Below are 17252 nucleotides of genomic sequence, written 5' to 3' on the forward strand. Positions count from 1 at the left end.
AAGAAGAGCAACAAGGAGACAACCGTGGTGGAAAGTTTCCTCCAAGAAGGCCACAGGCCAGTACAACATTACCCACAAATCTTAAGATCTGTCATTTTAAAGCACTTTATTTGCTTTGGTCAAATCTTAAACACAACAGTCTATAATTGAATAAGGCTGTATTGTGGTACATACACAGTCATTGGGTCACGTTGGGTTTTCTGGCTGAATGTTCAGCTCAGGTCCCTCCTTCTCCCCCTCCTGCCAAAAGTAGAGTTGTAGAGTTTGATGGATCGGGGGACAAAGGAGCCTCTGAGTCTGTTGGTCCTGCTCTTGGGGAGGAGCAGCCTGTGACTGTTCAGGCTCCTCTGAGCGCTGATGACAGTGTGCAGAGGATGACTGGCATCGTCCACTATAGCCAGACGTTTTTTAGTGTTCTCCTCTCTGCCACTGTCACCAGGGAGTCCAGCTTCAGTTCAGTTACAGTAGACGGTATTATTTGTCTGACGACATGTTGTTTGCCTTTTCTGCTCCCTCCCCACACACAATGGACATGAGGAGATTCCTAACAAAGACACGGAGAGTTAGAGTTGTTTTTGGCATTAACCCATATTATAATGAGGCCAGGTTAGCTGCTGTTAGCCTGCTAGCGTCAGCCTCACCCAGCCAGTGCACATAGCCACCTGCTCGTATTCTTATCAGCAAGAATAAAATAAATGTAATGAACCGTCAGGACACAGTGATGCATTATATGAACAGGGAAACACTGATGTAGCACATAAGGCAGTGCATCATTATAAACACATCCACAAGGTTTGTTGTGAATTGAGCAGTTTTATAAGCAAATAAAAATGAAGACATGCATTTTTTTATTTTTCAAGTTAGTATTTTTAGTGTTTCAGTATTATCTGCATTAAGCAGAGTTTGGTTCGTGGCCCAATTTTTCTATGGGATTTGCCAGTTTTTTGTCTCTTTAAATGTAAATGAGAGAAGGCGGCAGATAAGGAGGCTTTGTATAATCTGTTAATGTAGTAGCATATTATTCATATTATTATATACTAATGTACTTTTTTTCACCACCCACCCACAGAAGGTGCCCCCCCCCCCACCCACACACACACATTTTAAATGCTTCCTACGCCACTGCCGTGGAGTGAACTGATACAGTAAATATTCTGGGTCCACGCAATTGTTTTAACCTTTTTAAATTGCATGTAAAAGAAAGGCTGAGTGTAATAATGGTAACGTTTCTCATACTTGCCTGTCTCTTTAATTAAAACTGCCAGCAGTTCCCTGCGTCACAGAAAATTCCCTCCTCACCGTGTCTGTTGTCGGCTGTGTTGTGTACATGCTGCCATGTTGTCTAACACACGCTTGAAAGATCTTTGAAAAGTCTCGAACGCAAATCAAGTTTTTAACTCCGGCTGTTTAAAAAAAAAGTCCGCATCATTGTATTCAAAACATCAACTCCCACTATGCACTGCGTGAGTATCCATGTGCTCCTCTGCGGTCACGGCAGGAGAAGGCCTGGTGGGAATTGTAGTCTGTTCTCCCTATCTCCCATTTTCCACAGGTTTCGCGAGATTTACATAGGCGGGTAGGTGTGTGGGAACATTTGTCTGCCAGACGAACTGAACAATACTGATGTGAAATCTCCGTACAGGTAATGGAAGTGTATTCCAGGCGAAGTGTGAGGCTGTGAACACGCAGTTGTTGCTTCCGTTTGTTAGCTGCTGCTAGGAACATAGAGGAGCGGATGTAGCTATAGACGCCTTCACTTACCTACAGTCACATCTGCATTGAGGCACAGCTACGAGTGTTACTGACAGCCTGCAGTGTGACAGCTTTTGTCCATGACAGGCGGGCTACGACAGGAGTTGTCGTGTAGTTTTTCCAGCTCACCTCATCATGTTCTTAATTTATATTTGTCTAAATGTACCCGGCTAATGTATCATACTGTAATTTATCACATACAGTAAAATGGCTGACGTATTATCTTCAAGTTATGTCAGTCAGGTTATTTTTGACGCCAAAACGTGCTGGGGGCGTCACAATTAGGATAAACCCACTGTTGTCCTGGTATAGTGTGTATTAAAAACAGTGACCTCCATGACTGTGTAATCCCAGGAAGTTATTCCACAATGCTAATTCATTGGCCGCTGGAAATGTCAGTCTGTGTGTGCGCAGCCTGTCACAGTTATTGTCAGAGGAGCGAGCCTCTCAGCAGAAGGAGAGCCCTCTCTTTTATGTTTTAGCATACAGCTACACATGCTAGTCAGTTTGGCAGCTGTAATGCTCACATGTTGACATAATAATTGAACATTGCCCTGTCTTTCTTTTAATTAGTAACCTTTGAACTTCTGGAGGCATGTCCAAGAAAAGGGGCAGGTATGTAGAGGTGTTGTCATTCAGTATAGTGCCACAAGGTGGTTTCAGTACACTATAATGTCACAAACAAAAGTTATAATGAACCAATGGCACCTACACATGGCAACATATGCATTGTGATGTAGCCACATTTTAAGTAACAAAACGAATGATTTGCCTCATCAACCTGCATGTTTCCCCAGGAAGCGGAGCAGTGGGGAACTGAGTGACACATTAACCCCAGATCCCAACTGCATTGTGGGAATTCGCATTCAACATAACTGGCGTGAGAGGGGGAACCAAAGTAAATGGAAAGGAACAGTGCTAGACAGACTTAGCGTGAACCCTTCTCTGTTCATGGTCAAGTATGACGGCTTTGACTGCGTCTACGGCATTGAGCTGTTCAAGGACGAGAGAGTGTCCAACCTGCAAGTCTTGTCAGAAAAAGTTGGTGAGTCAGTTCAAATCAACTCATCGTCTGACATCACAAAGCTGACAGCTGGGTTACACGGGCACTTTATAATTATCCCCTTTGCACTCTCCACAGTGAACAACAAAATCAAGATACCTCCAGGAGCCGAGGAGCTGGTGGGCAAAGCCGTGGAGCATCTGTTTGAGAAGGAAGATGGAGAAAAGAATGAGTGGAGGGGCATGGTCCTCTCCAGAGCTCCAATAATGACCAACTGGTATTACATCACTTATGAAAAGGACCCCGTTCTTTATATGTACCAGTTGTGGGACGACTACGCTGATGGAGACCTCAGGATTCTGCCTGAAGCAGGTATTGCTAATTTGTGTATATAAAGGCACATTAATACTTTACAATGCTTTATTATGCCTTCTATAATCTTGCCCTAAGGCTTTTAGATGTGATATTAAGAGCATTCAGTATGGAATACTGCATGGGAATGTTTTTTTACACTTGAATAGATTTTTTCACATAGACACCATGTGAGTTTACCAGCAGTCCTGTACCTGTTGTATACTGTGAAAGTTGACCAGAAGAATTAATAAAATAAAATAAGAACTGTAATTGGTGGCATCACAAGACAACTGAATAGAATATTCAGATGACTTGACGCACATATCACAAGTACAGTCTCATACAGATAGCAGGAAGAAAATCAAGGTGCATTATTACTTGCATGCACGTGAAGTTTATTGTGTGCAAATCTCTAACTAAAGGAATAGTCTGACATTTTTGTAATATTATATAACACATTTTCCCTCCCTGACTTGGAGAGGATAATCTCAACTATCATGCTGTTTATACCAATCTCACCACATGACACCGGTGTCATGCTATGGCCATTATAATGTATAATAATGTTCCAGTGTGATGTGTGTTAGTCCATACAATGTGATATATATTATACTATATTATAATGTTGAGATACAGTGTATGGGATAGGAATGAATGGATTGAAAGAGGTTTGATGACTTACTCCTCTCTTCAGAAAATAAGCACCTGTTGCCTGCAGACAGGAAGCCAGGAGAAGAGACGGAGAGTCTAGTGGGGAAACAAGTGGAGTATGTTACTGACAAGGGTGTGAAGAGAACAGGCCTGGTCATCTACCAGGTCCCGACCAAGCCCTCTGTCTACTATATTAAATATGATGATGACTTTCACATTCATGTTTATGACCTTGTCAAAACCACCTAGAGATAAGTGGACACTTACATCTCACTCGCCAGCCTTCCTCCATCTGCTTCTGTTCCACTGGTTATAATCATGGTTATAATCTGTTTTTGCAAGACATGACAGGGTTGGATATCTGACATGCTTTATTCGTTCAGACTCAGTGCAATCTTTCTTTGTATGCACAGCAGAATTGTAGCACTGCTATGCTTGGCTATTTTGTGGAGAGGGGAGAGTATACTCGTTTTATTGTTGCTGCTCTACCTTATGTATAACTTAAGTTCGGTCAGTTCAAGGTTGCACTGAACAACAGCAGTTGTTGCTGCATTTTGCATTTGTTTTCTACGTTCTGTCCGCAGTGTGGATTTCTGAATTAAATCCCAGTGACTAACAAAGCTGATCAGAATATACTTTTGAAGACATGTTTTTGAGATATTTAGGTAATGTTTTCCACTGAGAGCCCGACTGATACAGGACATTTCTATATATCAGCCACTGTTAACAGATGTTTTGAATACTTGAATTTCATTGGTCAGTCACAGCTTTTTGCAGTTCGAAGGGGAGCCTGCTGGTTGTTATGTATAAAACGTTGTTGTTTTATATATATATTACATTGCTGCTCTGTTAAATTGTGTCGCAGACAGTACTGACGCTATTGTTAACAATAGAGTTGGAGCACGCTCTGCTGTCCAAACTATGTGATGACACATTTCCAAACTTAACCCTCATTATTTTGTCTGAAAAAGTTTTTTTTCTTATCAAACAATATATGCCAATACCATCATGTGGTAGGCTAATGATATATGTATCAGTCGGGTTCTAGTGACGAGTTTTACCAATAACATAAAATTAAATAATAGATAATAAATATAGAAATCATGCTTTATGTAATGAGGCTGCTTTATTTTCAAAAAGCCAATGTACTCCTGCACCTTTGCACTGTATTTAGTATTGTAGTCTATTAGCTGTATGAAATGGCTACATGCTATATAATATTCATGCTAGGCATCTGTTATGACTTTTAATGCAGGTTTCTGCACATACCCCAAATCGTTAGTTTGATGTTTGATGCCAAAATCGTATTTGAATTTGAACCCACACAGATCATAAAGTGCCTTCTGGCTTGTCATTTTGCAATAGTGTACAAACTGTCTCTGTGTGTGCTCCTAATGAATCTTTGAGTTGAAGGACTGCTGTGTTCATTCAGAGGTGGCAGCACCTGACAGCCTGAGGAACGTTTTGCAACCATCAGTTTGTATTAGTGATGTGTTTTGCTCTAAATGCACTATGAAAATGTTCTTGAAAATTAAACGTACATCATCGGTTGCATAATCTCACTGTTAATATTGTGGGGAGCACTTTATCTTATACAGTTTACATACTTAATAATGGTACACTACAGTAGTTTCCCCAAAGGCATTTTTAGCAAAATGAACAGAATTTGCTTTAATTTACATGCATGAAGCAGAAACAACTAACTTCAGTTCATTTAGATGACAGTATTTAATCTGTAAAACTTGTGTAAGTTCATTGTAATGTTGCCTGTTGTGATTATACCGGTCTATATATATAAATATTTCATCAAAACACCACCAGCTTCTAGTGAGAAAATCCTTGATATAAATAATTTAACACAATATTTCATGATAATAATCAACTGACAGTGACTAACTGGTTCTAGCCTTTACAACTTTGCCTCATAGTCTTGCAAACATGAAACGTATGCTTGCAGTATAGATTTCATCTCAACTTTGACACCGTGTCCTAGTTGTTGAATTGCTCTCTGCCTTCTAAATGTCATCAGTGTATCCCCCAGTAAACATTTTTCTTAGCTGTCAAGTTTCTGCATGCATCTTCTGAACAGTGCCTGGAGGTTTTCAAACTTTATTTTGACATGAGAATGTGTGACAGAATCAGTACAGCTGTTGCACACTTAAATAAAGACAGAAAAAGATAAAGGAAGCAAATGCTAAGCGGCACTGCTAATGGTGCTGTGTAGAGCGCCAGAGTCACACTTTGAGTTACCTCCCCCTGTTTTGACGTTGTAGCAGAATCAGCAGGCAGTTTATGTCGTTATTATTCCATTATGAGTAATAAAGATTTTTGCACATTTGTTTGGTCTTATTCTTTGAACACACTGGTCAGTATGCAGCATATGTGGTTAATAAATCAATCTAAAGACAGGACAAGGTTTGAGATCATTGTATTACTCACAAACTGAAACCGCTTATGTACAACAGACATTCTCTTATGGGCAGGTTTACAACATCCTAACACTATACTGGACAGTGCTGCAACCAATTCAGTTAGTTGGTATACACAAAGTGAAAGAACATCCTTTTGAAAAAACATTTTTGCAATATTGTAGCATTGTTCATCTTCTGCTTAATGCCACTATCAATGAGACAACCACAGTACCCTTTGAACAGTGTTCACTCCCGGCAGCTGAATTTAGCAGTTTTCTTTCATGTTGGACGTTTCTTCTTTCTTGTGAGAGGAATACAAGTTTTGAAGAAGTAATGTAATTTCTCAAGTGCAAAAGTCAGACGCATTGATAATATATGAGGTTACCCAGAGTGTTCCTATTCATTTAGTGAGGTCTTTCAGGTACTGCAAACCATTATTTGTGTGTTCAGCTGCTTTTGTTGGAGCTTCTGAAAGACTTGAAATTGTCCACTGCACTCCTGCAATAAAACAACGATCAGTTATTTTTGGTTGCGGCGAGACAAAATTAAAAAACAAAAAATGTTGAACTCAGAGTCATAATGTTCATCTGAAAGTGATTTCAGATAAACACAGTGAAACACAGAAATATATTTCAGTAGATGTAACAAGTGACGAACACAACCGCAAAACTGGACACACTCAGTAACACAAACTTGTGACTTTGCTAACTTTGTAGACTCTCTTTTAAAGAAGGAACAAACACTTCATTCAATTCTTACCAGAGTTCCACGCTGCAACAGGGGAGAATTCAATCTTAGGAATGGTTGGAAGCTGAGTCTGTGGAGGGGAGGGGGGTTCAGTTCAGTTTCCTTTAACAGAATAATACATGGCTTTGCAACATGCTTTGAATTTATGTTATAAAAGAGGAATCTTTTTTTATCGACATAAGAAAGAGGAATATTGATTTTTTTACAGACCTAGTAAACATAATTTTGTGTTTTTTTCTGCATAATTGCAAAATTGTTTTCAGGCACAGTGACTGATAATGTTTCTCTTATTTTGTAGGAATTACATACAAACATGGTTACTGAACACTGTTCATTGTCAATACTTTGCAGATATGGTTGGTTATGGTTGGAATACAAATGGAAAATGAAGTATTTTCTTTCATTCGGCCTATTTAGACTCTCCTGGATTTGATCCCTCTGATATGAAGGTCATCTAAGGGCCCTTATTATATAAGGGCATCTTATCAGTACCTCCACACCAAAGTACTTCATCCATTCCTCGATGGCAGGTGGTATTGCTGCTTTGGCCTTCTCCAGGGCCTCTGAGCCCTGCTCACTGCTTCCCAACAGACCCGAGTCATAGGCAACGTACAGAGCTCCACCTGCAATGGTCACCTTTGTGGCCAATCTGAAAATGACAGAAAAGAAGAAGTCAGATGTAAGTCATAAATACCCACCGGTACATGTCAAACTGAAAATACTCATGTTTACTACCACTACTGTACAGAGAACATTGTTTTTGATGCTGAAATATAAGACAAATTTAAAACGCTATGTAATTTCATTAATTTATGTCACTAAATGCCACCATCAAGAGATGAAATTGTGATATCTATCTAAATGAACTAAGAAACTATAAGAACAGAAGGCAAAGTGTCTACAACTGACAGCTGGAAAGCTCTTGGGCAGAGCAATAGTTAGCTTAGTCGGCTAACTGGCTAATCGAGCCTTTAGCTCCAGCAACACAAATAGTACGGGTAATACAAAATATACTCACTTCACTACAGGCAAAATCCTTGCCGCCATGGTCCACAGCGGTGTGATTTTCTCTTTTACGTACTACTAATACGAACAATGAACCGTAGAAAGAGGACTAGCCGGTTAGCTGCACTGAAGGACAACCCTGTCTGCACGGTGTTGTAAATAAAGTTTCTCATTCAAAACAAAGTCACATTGGTATTTCAGAGGGGCAGATTCGTTCCCCTCGACCTATTATGTTTTGGTAAAAATGTCAGCGGGGAGTGTCATTATAAAAAAAGGTTTTAACAAGTATATTTACCTTTTGAATTATGATATAATCCATAATAATAATTATTATGATATTATAAAATAAATACAGGACAAGCGCGATCCAGGGAGGGAAGGAGGAAGGAAGAGAGAGAATGGGGAGGGAAGAGGATTACGTAAATTGCGCTTGATTTCAACAACACTGGTTGTGTGGAAGTGAAGGAACTCAAGGAAATCTAGCAACAAGTTTACAAACATGGGAGTTTTCACAAAAATTCTGTTTGCAAGTGTATGTGTGGCATTCCTGGCTGTCAAGTGGACTGCACCCAGATTTGATGCAGGTAAGAGTTTGAGTCTAGCAGTAATAGTAGCGCAAAGTGCATGCAATCCAGACTCATCTGTTGAACATTTACTATCGAAACTTTGGTCACTTTAATTCTAGGAGAGCAGGTGTATCACTTTAATAATAGCATACTTACAGGTAGAGCTAGATCTGCTGGTGGTTAAAACACAGGCGTGTTCATCCACGAGCGGAATGTTGTAAAATCACGCGTAGGCTCCTTTATGATTGTCTTATTTGTCTTTGCCGTTATGTCCGTGGGCATGTTCAACTACACCATACAATTCATACAAGTCGTAATAATGCAAGTATGTAGCACTGTATAAACATTTACATATTCAAAATTATGAAAACAATTGTGTATAATATTTTATTTTTATTTTTAGATACTGTATTAATCCCAGAGGGAAATTCGTTACGGCTGCTGCACAAGCAGTGTCATACAATGACTAGCAAGGCGCGCCACAGGCTAGGGTGAAGTGTCTTGCCCAAGAACACACAACACAACTAGGGAGGAGTTGGGATTGAACCACCAACCTTCCGGTTATTATAGTAATATTATTACTTCTAAAGTAGTAATACTTTACTAAAGTAGTGATAAGTGGGGCTGTATTACTTAATATCCTGTGACTACAGTAAATAGTAGAACACTTTACCTGTAAAAATAGTGGAATAGATCAGCACATAGTAAAATATAAAAGCTACTGTTACTGTAGCTTTTTCCCCCAGGATCAATATAATCACTACTGTCATAATTCATGCTAGAGGATATGCAAAAATGCATTCTTGCATACTTACTATGCCACTGTTACACTACCGTACTTTCTGTTTTCAGGTTAGGACTTATAAAAACATACAAATATAATTACTCTTCTCCACTTCCACACTGCATGTGATGCACAGGGTGTATACACACCAACTCATTCATATTTTGGTGATGATATGCTTTATATGCTTACTTCTCTTCATTGAACAGATAATCTGTGTGTAGTACTGTTATGTTTCCTTAGGGAAATTCTGTAGAGACAGTCCAAAGTGAGCGAGTAATTAGTGGTAGTCAGCGTTCAGCTTGTGACTGAGGCCTTACAAACTCAGCATTTAGACCACAAAATAAGAAATACTGTTTGTGAAGTTAGTGTATATGTCTTGTTCTGTCATACATATACATTATGATAAGACAACAGAGAGGTGTCCAAATTCCATTCAGCCAATAACCACCTATAGAGGATTATGATCAGCTTATCTTTTTATAGTTTTATGAGTGAACGATTTATGATAACATAAGGATCATAGTCTGAGCTCACATTACACATATGTATTGTGTGATCCATATATGCTGATATTAGTGTAAGTAAACTGGTATGAATTTATTATTTCAGAATCTCTCCGAGGAGCCAAGGTGTTGGTGACAGGGGCCAGCACAGGTATTGGTGAACAAATAGCTTATCATTATGCCCGCTTTGGAGCCCAGATTGTCATTACAGCACGGAGAGAGAAAGTGCTACAGCAGGTCAGTGAACTTGATGACATATAAATGGTATTTGCATCAATGTGTATTAAATGTGACATTTTGCTATTAAGTTGTGAATTTGTATCAAATATGTCATATGTATGATTTTTAAATTCATTTAAAAAACTCTTGAATGTTTTTTTGCAGCAGCTCTGATTGAACATATTCTCCATTTTTACTGCCCTTGGCTCACAGGTGGCAGAGAAGTGCCTGACTTTGGGAGCCCAGAAAGCTCTTTATATAGCAGCAGATATGGCCAGCGAGTCAGACCCTGACAAAGTAGTAGATTTTGCAGTGGATGAGCTGGGAGGCCTGGATTACTTGGTTCTCAACCACATTGGACCAAGTCCCTTCAGCATGTGGGAGGGAGATGTAGAGCACACCGGGTGGCTGATGAAGGTAGTGGTGCATTTTGAAGGTCTAACAGCTCATGAATCAAGGAGATTGCCCTGATGTGTTTGTGTGTGTGTGTTTACTATGCAAAGGTCAATTTCCTCAGCTATATCCAGATGGCTTGGAGGGCTTTGCCCACACTCGAGCAAAGTAAAGGATCACTGGTGGTTGTTTCATCACTTTTGGGTATGTCAGCCACATAATTTAAGTTCATCCATTATCTTAACCCATTTTTCCCACTCACATTCATATTCATAGCCCCAAATTAACCATTAACATACAGGTCTTTGGAATATGGTATGGCATGGGGAGAACACACACACTTCACACACACAGACCCCAGCTGAGAAGCAGATTGGTTTGAACTCAGAACCTTCTCGTTGTGGACGTTCTTTGAAGAAATTGGCCTAATTTCACACAGTTTAGAGCTTAATTATAAACTGCACATGTGTACATTGGGTCTTCTCTAATTACAAAATTACAATGGTGTATTAATGATCATCATAATATTGAAAATAAAATATTGATAGCACATAATATTTAACAATATTATTTAAATATTCCAGGATTTCATGATATAGTAGGCACCAGCAGATTGACACTTTATTTAATTTCTTCTTAAATTTGTCTGAATGGCTCAGCACATTTTAAGGTCTAAATAATCTGCTGAAGACTATTATGTTTGGATGTTCCTGAACAGCTACTAAATGACCTCCTCTTACTCTTAACACACAATCTCTACAGGTAAATTGCCCAGTCCCTTTGTGGCGCCATATACTTCAACAAAATTTGCCCTGAATGGGTTCTTCGGGGCGCTCTCACATGAGCTGTTGATGAAGAAGAGCAATGTGACCATCTCTATTTGCACACTGGGTCTCATCGACACTGAGTCAGCTATGGAGAAAGTCAAGTTAGTATAGATGCTAACACATTTGACATGGTTATTAGGATTTGTGTGATTTATGTAAGTTACAAGCTGTATTGTTCTGTACCCTAGGGATATCTCTACTGTACCGGCCTACCCTGCCACAGAAGCAGCCCTGAACATCGTCATTACAGGAGCTACACGACAGCAGGAGCTCTTTTACCCTTGGTTTACGCAAATTGTGACTCTCACCAAAGATTGGTTTCCTTCTGTCACAGGCTATATTATGCGGAACTCCTACAAGTACACCCCATAAATAACAGTCATTTGTTTAATTTTATACATGTCTGAAACTTAAAACAGAGACATGTGACATTAGACAATCCATGGGGAAGCACACAGTTGGAGAATGTGCCAAATGAGAGCAGGTGAGATGCAGTTGGAAAATGTTTACACTACTGCTATTCTGTGCTAAAAGAAGAAAAAATAAAGTACCACTTCTTTGACTACTAAAACTTGGTGGTTGTATGTCTGTCTGATTGATTATGTCAACACATAACAACACAACTGTGAAAGGTACAATCACTTGTGTTTACTGCTTCACATCAATATGAAAAGGTTTGGTTCGAGGAATTTTGTTTGTGTACTTGTTAGCAGAGCCCTTATTATTATTATTATGTATTATTGTCAAAGGTCTGTGACTTCTTGTTTATCCTATTCCTGTGAAAGCAAATCTCCACTCAGATCTAAATGAACCAGTGATAATTTAGTGGGTTATCTAAAAGGTCAATGTCAGTGTGACACCAGATTTACCTCTGCTGAGGAAGCATGTTGTGAGAAAAAGAAGGGAATGACATGTTTTTCACAATTGCTGATATGAGTGAAGTGACCTAATTTGAATCAACCTAATTCACACCTTGCAGGTCACATCCACTCTGCAAAACATTTTCTCACCTGTTGAATCCAAAGCGCAACACTGTGATGCCACAGGGTACCACAGGTAAATTAAACAGCGCATTACATTCACATTTTAAGGTATTCCTAATCCTCTTGGAAAATGTGTCCTTTGTAACATTGGTTGACTTCCATGCTTCTTTCCACTGTGTTGCCTCACTTTGAGTTAAAATGTGTGCTATTTCCGACTCATTGGAATAATGAGTGTTGATCTCTTGTCAGTTTCTCTTACTGTTCATTAGTTTATTAGTTATGAGTTATTTTTACACTGGGAGGAAAATAACAGCATTTACGTTGATGACATGTTTGTAGTCTTTGAAACCAGTCAGACTCTTATGTGGACTGGACGGGCCTTTGGAGGACACCTTTGAGGTTTGGACTGTACCAACTCAAAGGGGGGGTGAGGGTTTGAAAGTAGCAAAATGACCACCGATAAAGGCTGCTTAAGTATAATCACATTGTTGCGGTTCATATGATTGCTTTGTTAAAGTATGAGAGCATAAAAAGTAACTTTACTATCCCTAAGTTATTAATAGGGATACACTTGCTCCACTTGCTCTGTTATTTGGGCGCTCAATGTTCTTGATTCATATCTTAAACAGCCACATGAGGGCAGTAGTGCCAAAGTAGTGAAGGAGTATTACACATCATCTACAGGAATCTGTGAGGTTCACTCCATTTTCACTGATAAAATACTAACACAATACTGTGTATTTCATTGAATTAAAATAACATAGTTTCTTTTTTAAAATAAAAAGCTCCTAAATTATCTTACATTCATACAAACTGGGCCATCAGATTGTTTTTAAACCTCCATCTCCATATCAATACTCACCCTCCCTGTTCCTCTTCCTGTGTTCTCCACCCCTACATTCACCTCCATCTCCATTCTTCTCAGTGTCAGCTAGTCTTCCCAGAGATGACCACAGTGGGCGTAGCAGACTTCCTACAGAGCAGGGCTTTCTCAGTGGGGTCCTTGTTTTGTGCCTTTGTTCATCATCTCTAAAAGCACCGTAGGCTTCCTTGAAGCTGTTGGCCCAATCCAGCTTGGTGGTCTTTCTCTATTGTAACACATTCTAGAAATTGTACCCTGCTGTTAAAGAGGTTTTTCTTCTGTATACCAGAAATAGTGATCTGCCTATGTCACCTAAAAACAGCCTTATAAAGTTGAGAAACAACTTTTGGATTCTCAGTAAGACCAAGGTGTTCCTTCCTTCTGTTTTTGTGGCCGTGTGAATTACGACTATATAAAATTGGAGTACATGTTCTTTTTGCCTTTATCTTGACACTCCTGATTTGAGAGGATTGTGAAGATGGTATAATCCTTCTGAGCAGACACCACGGAAAGTTTAAAAAAAAAAAAGAAGAAAAATCTCTTCCTCTCCCTCTTTCCGTCTGCTGGTCTGTCACACATACACACACAATGGTGGGGCCTCCTGGAGAGGAGAGCAGGCATGGCCCAGGAGAACGGCAAGAAACACCTGCAACAGATTAGTGCTTCTAATGCTAGGTAATAAATCCTCTCACCCTTCTCCAGCATCTCTGTCTCTACCATGCATGGATCTTATAGGCTGAGGAGCATCCACCCACAGCACAGAAAATAAACACTGAAACCTTCCATCCATGTATATACTTCCTCTTTTTCTAGTTATTATCTGCTTCTGAGAAGCACTCCTAGTTCATAATCACTGTATTTCTTCTGTATCATGGAGGTTTTCCTCAGGGTTTGGCTTGTGCTCTATATCAAGATCAAACATTTTCATTGTGACTGCAAACAGGCAAGGCCAAGACCAAAGCTGAGGCTGGCTGCTTTACTGACTGCACATAAAACTTGAAAGCTGGCAGAATGATTAGCCAATCAGGCTCCAACTTATTGAAGTTTGTAACGGAGGTTTGATTCTGCTTTGACACGGCACATTATTTAATCTCGGTGTCTATAGATAAAGTAAGTCTTTCAGTGTGGTTCAGTAGTAAAATCAAATGAAATGTAAAATACCTTTTCCATATAGTGTGCTCTTAGTTTTACATTTGCACACAAAGTTTGCTGATGCAGCAGACATGTCATGTTTCAGACCATAAACACTCACCTATCCATGGAAATAGTCTGGTGCCCCTCTGCCATTGTAGACCAGTTTATGTTCTTTCTTGTCCTGCCTCTTTGAGCACAAAGGACACTGCTCCACAAATCTCTGTCCAACTTCATCCATCATTTACTCTGAGCCCTGCAGAAAGGATGGCCTTGGTGCACATATTATGCACTGCGTGTTCACTGCCTTTCATATATTCTCTGTGTATGTGATATTTATCAGCTTGAGAACAGGTGACTTAGGGATAAAAATGTAAATCACAAGCATTGAGCGACAATGTCAGCAAGCACAAGACACAATACAGGTGTTAACCAGTGTAATAAATCATGTGATACATCTGTGGATAATTACTACTATAAACCAAACATATCAACTGATCAGCAACTCATCAAATGCATTCACTAACTTCTTAAGAACTCTCAGTTTTTTGTGCAAAATAAAAAGTAAATTTACAATACAATACAATAATTTCTATTCGGTGAATTTAGGTAGTAATTTGGTACTACAATATACAGTAATTAGCATTAGCTCTGGATCAGTCAGTTAAAAACTGCACGTTTGAGTGCGTAATTTGTTCAGTTTGTTTAGCAGCAGTGCATGGGTAATACTGGGTACCTGCACCATAGTTGCAACCTGCATGCCAAGCTAAGCTAATCCTGCCAACATATTTAAATAACAAATAGGTTACAGAAGAGAGGTCAAACTTCTTATGTCTCCCAGGAAGAGAGTTAATTCTCAGTTCTTTTCAGTGCTTTCATGAAAGGCCACTTTAGTGGTAGTCTATGCAGAAGGACTGTGCTGATTAAAACAAATATATGATACTCCATAATAATAGATACTCAAAATAAATATATTAACAATCCAATACTTAAATTCCATCCATATGTTTATTTATCTCAAGTAGAAACCAACCATTGATCTTTGTTGTCTGAGCTGATTAATTTTGAAAAGAATGTTAATCTACTTCAATGCCAAGCTTGTGCATGACCTCTGAAAAGTTTTTACAAAACACTGAGCTATGATAACAAAAGGGGAGAGTGAGTGAGAGACAGGAGGAGGAGGGGGAACAAGAGGAAAACCTGTGAAAGGGGAGCGTCAATGTGAATAAAAACTGTGGGTGTGAGAGGTGGCTGAGGTGGCCCTGTGACCCCTGACCTCCTTCCCCCAGGTCCATTCAGAATGGTACAATGGTTGACACCTGTGTCCTTTCAGTACTGCTTCTATTATTATTTACACCAGTCAGTGGGAGACAGAGGGAAAGACAGAAAGAGGCCAGAGGTGCTGTGAAGCAGAGTGCACCAGCCTCATGCCAACAACCCCCCCCCCTCCTCCTCCCCCGACTACACCACCACCAACACCACCCTCCTCTTCCTCCGCCTCTCGCTCTTCCAAAGACAGGTGCCTTCCTATCTGTGTGTGTGTCTGCCAGTCTGTCCTCTCTAATTACTCCAGAAAACTCCAAACACATCAGCGGAAGCAGAGGATCCACAAAGAGGATGGACGGGGTGTTTTTACATCCTGTATCTAATGGTCTGATTTTCCTGTTCTGTCACTATTACCACAGAGGGCATCAGATTAGGTTAGAGGAAAGAAAGCTCCATTAATAGAAGAACCTACCATCCCTGAAATGAAACTTATTGCATTACATGTTGGCACCCGCAGAACTAAAAAAAAAAGAACAACAAAAACAAGACATGCACACGATAAAGAATGAAACAATGCATTTTCAGATTTTGTGCCTTCAGCTGTTGCAGTTTCAGTAAAAATATGGAACGTGTAAAACTTAATGACGTTCCTAGGACAATCCCTTTGTTATGTTCTTGTCATTTATCCCTCTCTTGCTGATCAGGCTGGTGGGGAGAGTCACAGGGAGCATGGGTGGCAGGCTGGGGGTTACATGAATTCTTTTTTTTTTTTTCATTGGGGGGAGAGAATGCCCAATTAACAAAGGATAAGAAGTGAACCGTAAACACCCTCAACAAGGCCCAACAAACCTACATGAACAAGTGCTCTCTCTCTCTCTCTCTCTCTCTCTCTCTTTCTCTCTCTCTCTCCCCTCTGCTGACCACCCCCCAACCCCCACCTGCCCTCCTTCCCCCTCTTGCTCACTCACTCTCTCTTCCTCTTCCCTCACAAAAGGAAGGCTCAGAGCTTACAAAGTGCCAATTAACACTGAATGTTTGCCCCTCGCACCTCCCTCTCTGAACTGCTGACAGCTCTGGTGTTTGGGTTAATACCAAAGGCCTGCAAAGAATTATAATTCTCCTCCTTGCCCCATCCCCCCTTCTCTCCCTCTCCTATCCTTTTATTTTGTTTCCAATGGGGTGGTTTTACAGTTCAATGCACAGTCAAAGGGTGATATAAAATGACTTTCCAAAGAATTTCATTTAGGGAGAAGAGGGGCTGCATTGCATTGGGACAGCCAGGGGCAGGACTGGGGATCAGGGGGACACTAGTGAGACAGAAAGAGAGAGAAACATTACTGGCAAAAAGACAGCAACAAAATATTTGTGTTGGTGATGCTTTTGTTTCCTCCTACAAGCATTAAAACACTTACACTTCTGTCACTGAAGAAGATTTTTATATTATGACTTCGACCTTTAGGCCCCATTTGCCATTTCTTTCTTGCCATCAGCACATTGTATGCAAAAAAAATGGTGCCACTTTGCACACTCTCTTTCTCACCCACTGGAACTGCAGGACCCACTTGAGATGAAGATAGCAGCGTGGGTCATTTATCACAGGCGAGGCTGATGGCTTAGCTATGCTTGTTTTTCTCCCTTGTGAACTCCAATAAATCAGCTTACTGAATAAAGGAGCGGCCAGTGAGAAGAGGTGAGAGGGTTAAACTGGGAGAAACAGAGACCACTGCACTCTTTAAGGGAGCTTCTGCTTGTGCTCAATTCCCTGCCTAAACAGGCTCTGCCTCGACAATTT

At 40.1% G+C, this 17252-nt stretch overlaps 3 protein-coding genes across 5 annotated transcripts; 2 read left to right on the forward strand and 1 right to left on the reverse strand.

The window, feature by feature from the left end:
• The first annotated feature begins 1306 nt into the window (after window positions 1-1306).
• LOC114434818 (spindlin-1-like) lies at window positions 1307-5312 on the forward strand. 2 transcript variants are annotated; one of them, XM_028404229.1, is made up of 6 exons: window positions 1307-1463; window positions 1553-1642; window positions 2326-2367; window positions 2550-2797; window positions 2894-3127; window positions 3804-4009. In XM_028404229.1, the coding sequence occupies exons 3-6, from the start codon at window positions 2348-2350 to the stop codon at window positions 4007-4009; spliced, it is 708 nt and encodes a 235-aa protein (XP_028260030.1). In that variant the 5' UTR covers window positions 1307-1463; window positions 1553-1642; window positions 2326-2347. The 2 variants fall into 2 exon arrangements, with proteins under 2 accessions (XP_028260030.1, XP_028260031.1); XM_028404230.1 differs by having other exon boundaries at window positions 1310-1642; window positions 3804-5312.
• An 859-nt stretch (window positions 5313-6171) lies between these two features.
• On the reverse strand, window positions 6172-8097 carry micos13 (mitochondrial contact site and cristae organizing system subunit 13). 2 transcript variants are annotated; one of them, XM_028404232.1, is made up of 5 exons: window positions 7937-8097; window positions 7411-7567; window positions 6931-6988; window positions 6557-6669; window positions 6172-6472 (listed from the first exon to the last, which is right to left on the reverse strand). In XM_028404232.1, exons 1-4 carry the CDS (start codon window positions 7963-7965, stop codon window positions 6572-6574), a joined length of 342 nt encoding a protein of 113 aa, XP_028260033.1. In that variant the 5' UTR covers window positions 7966-8097; the 3' UTR covers window positions 6172-6472; window positions 6557-6571. The 2 variants fall into 2 exon arrangements, with proteins under 2 accessions (XP_028260033.1, XP_028260032.1); XM_028404231.1 differs by having other exon boundaries at window positions 6172-6669.
• A 233-nt stretch (window positions 8098-8330) lies between these two features.
• On the forward strand, window positions 8331-11789 carry LOC114434725 (hydroxysteroid 11-beta-dehydrogenase 1-like protein). Its single transcript, XM_028404088.1, has 6 exons — window positions 8331-8507; window positions 9886-10016; window positions 10212-10415; window positions 10502-10595; window positions 11154-11319; window positions 11407-11789. The coding sequence occupies exons 1-6, from the start codon at window positions 8423-8425 to the stop codon at window positions 11588-11590; spliced, it is 864 nt and encodes a 287-aa protein (XP_028259889.1). The 5' UTR covers window positions 8331-8422; the 3' UTR covers window positions 11591-11789.
• Window positions 11790-17252: the final 5463 nt, after the last annotated feature.

The sequence above is a fragment of the Parambassis ranga genome, chromosome 4 (genome assembly GCF_900634625.1).
Source record: "Parambassis ranga chromosome 4, fParRan2.1, whole genome shotgun sequence".
Taxonomy (NCBI): Eukaryota; Metazoa; Chordata; class Actinopteri; family Ambassidae; genus Parambassis; species Parambassis ranga.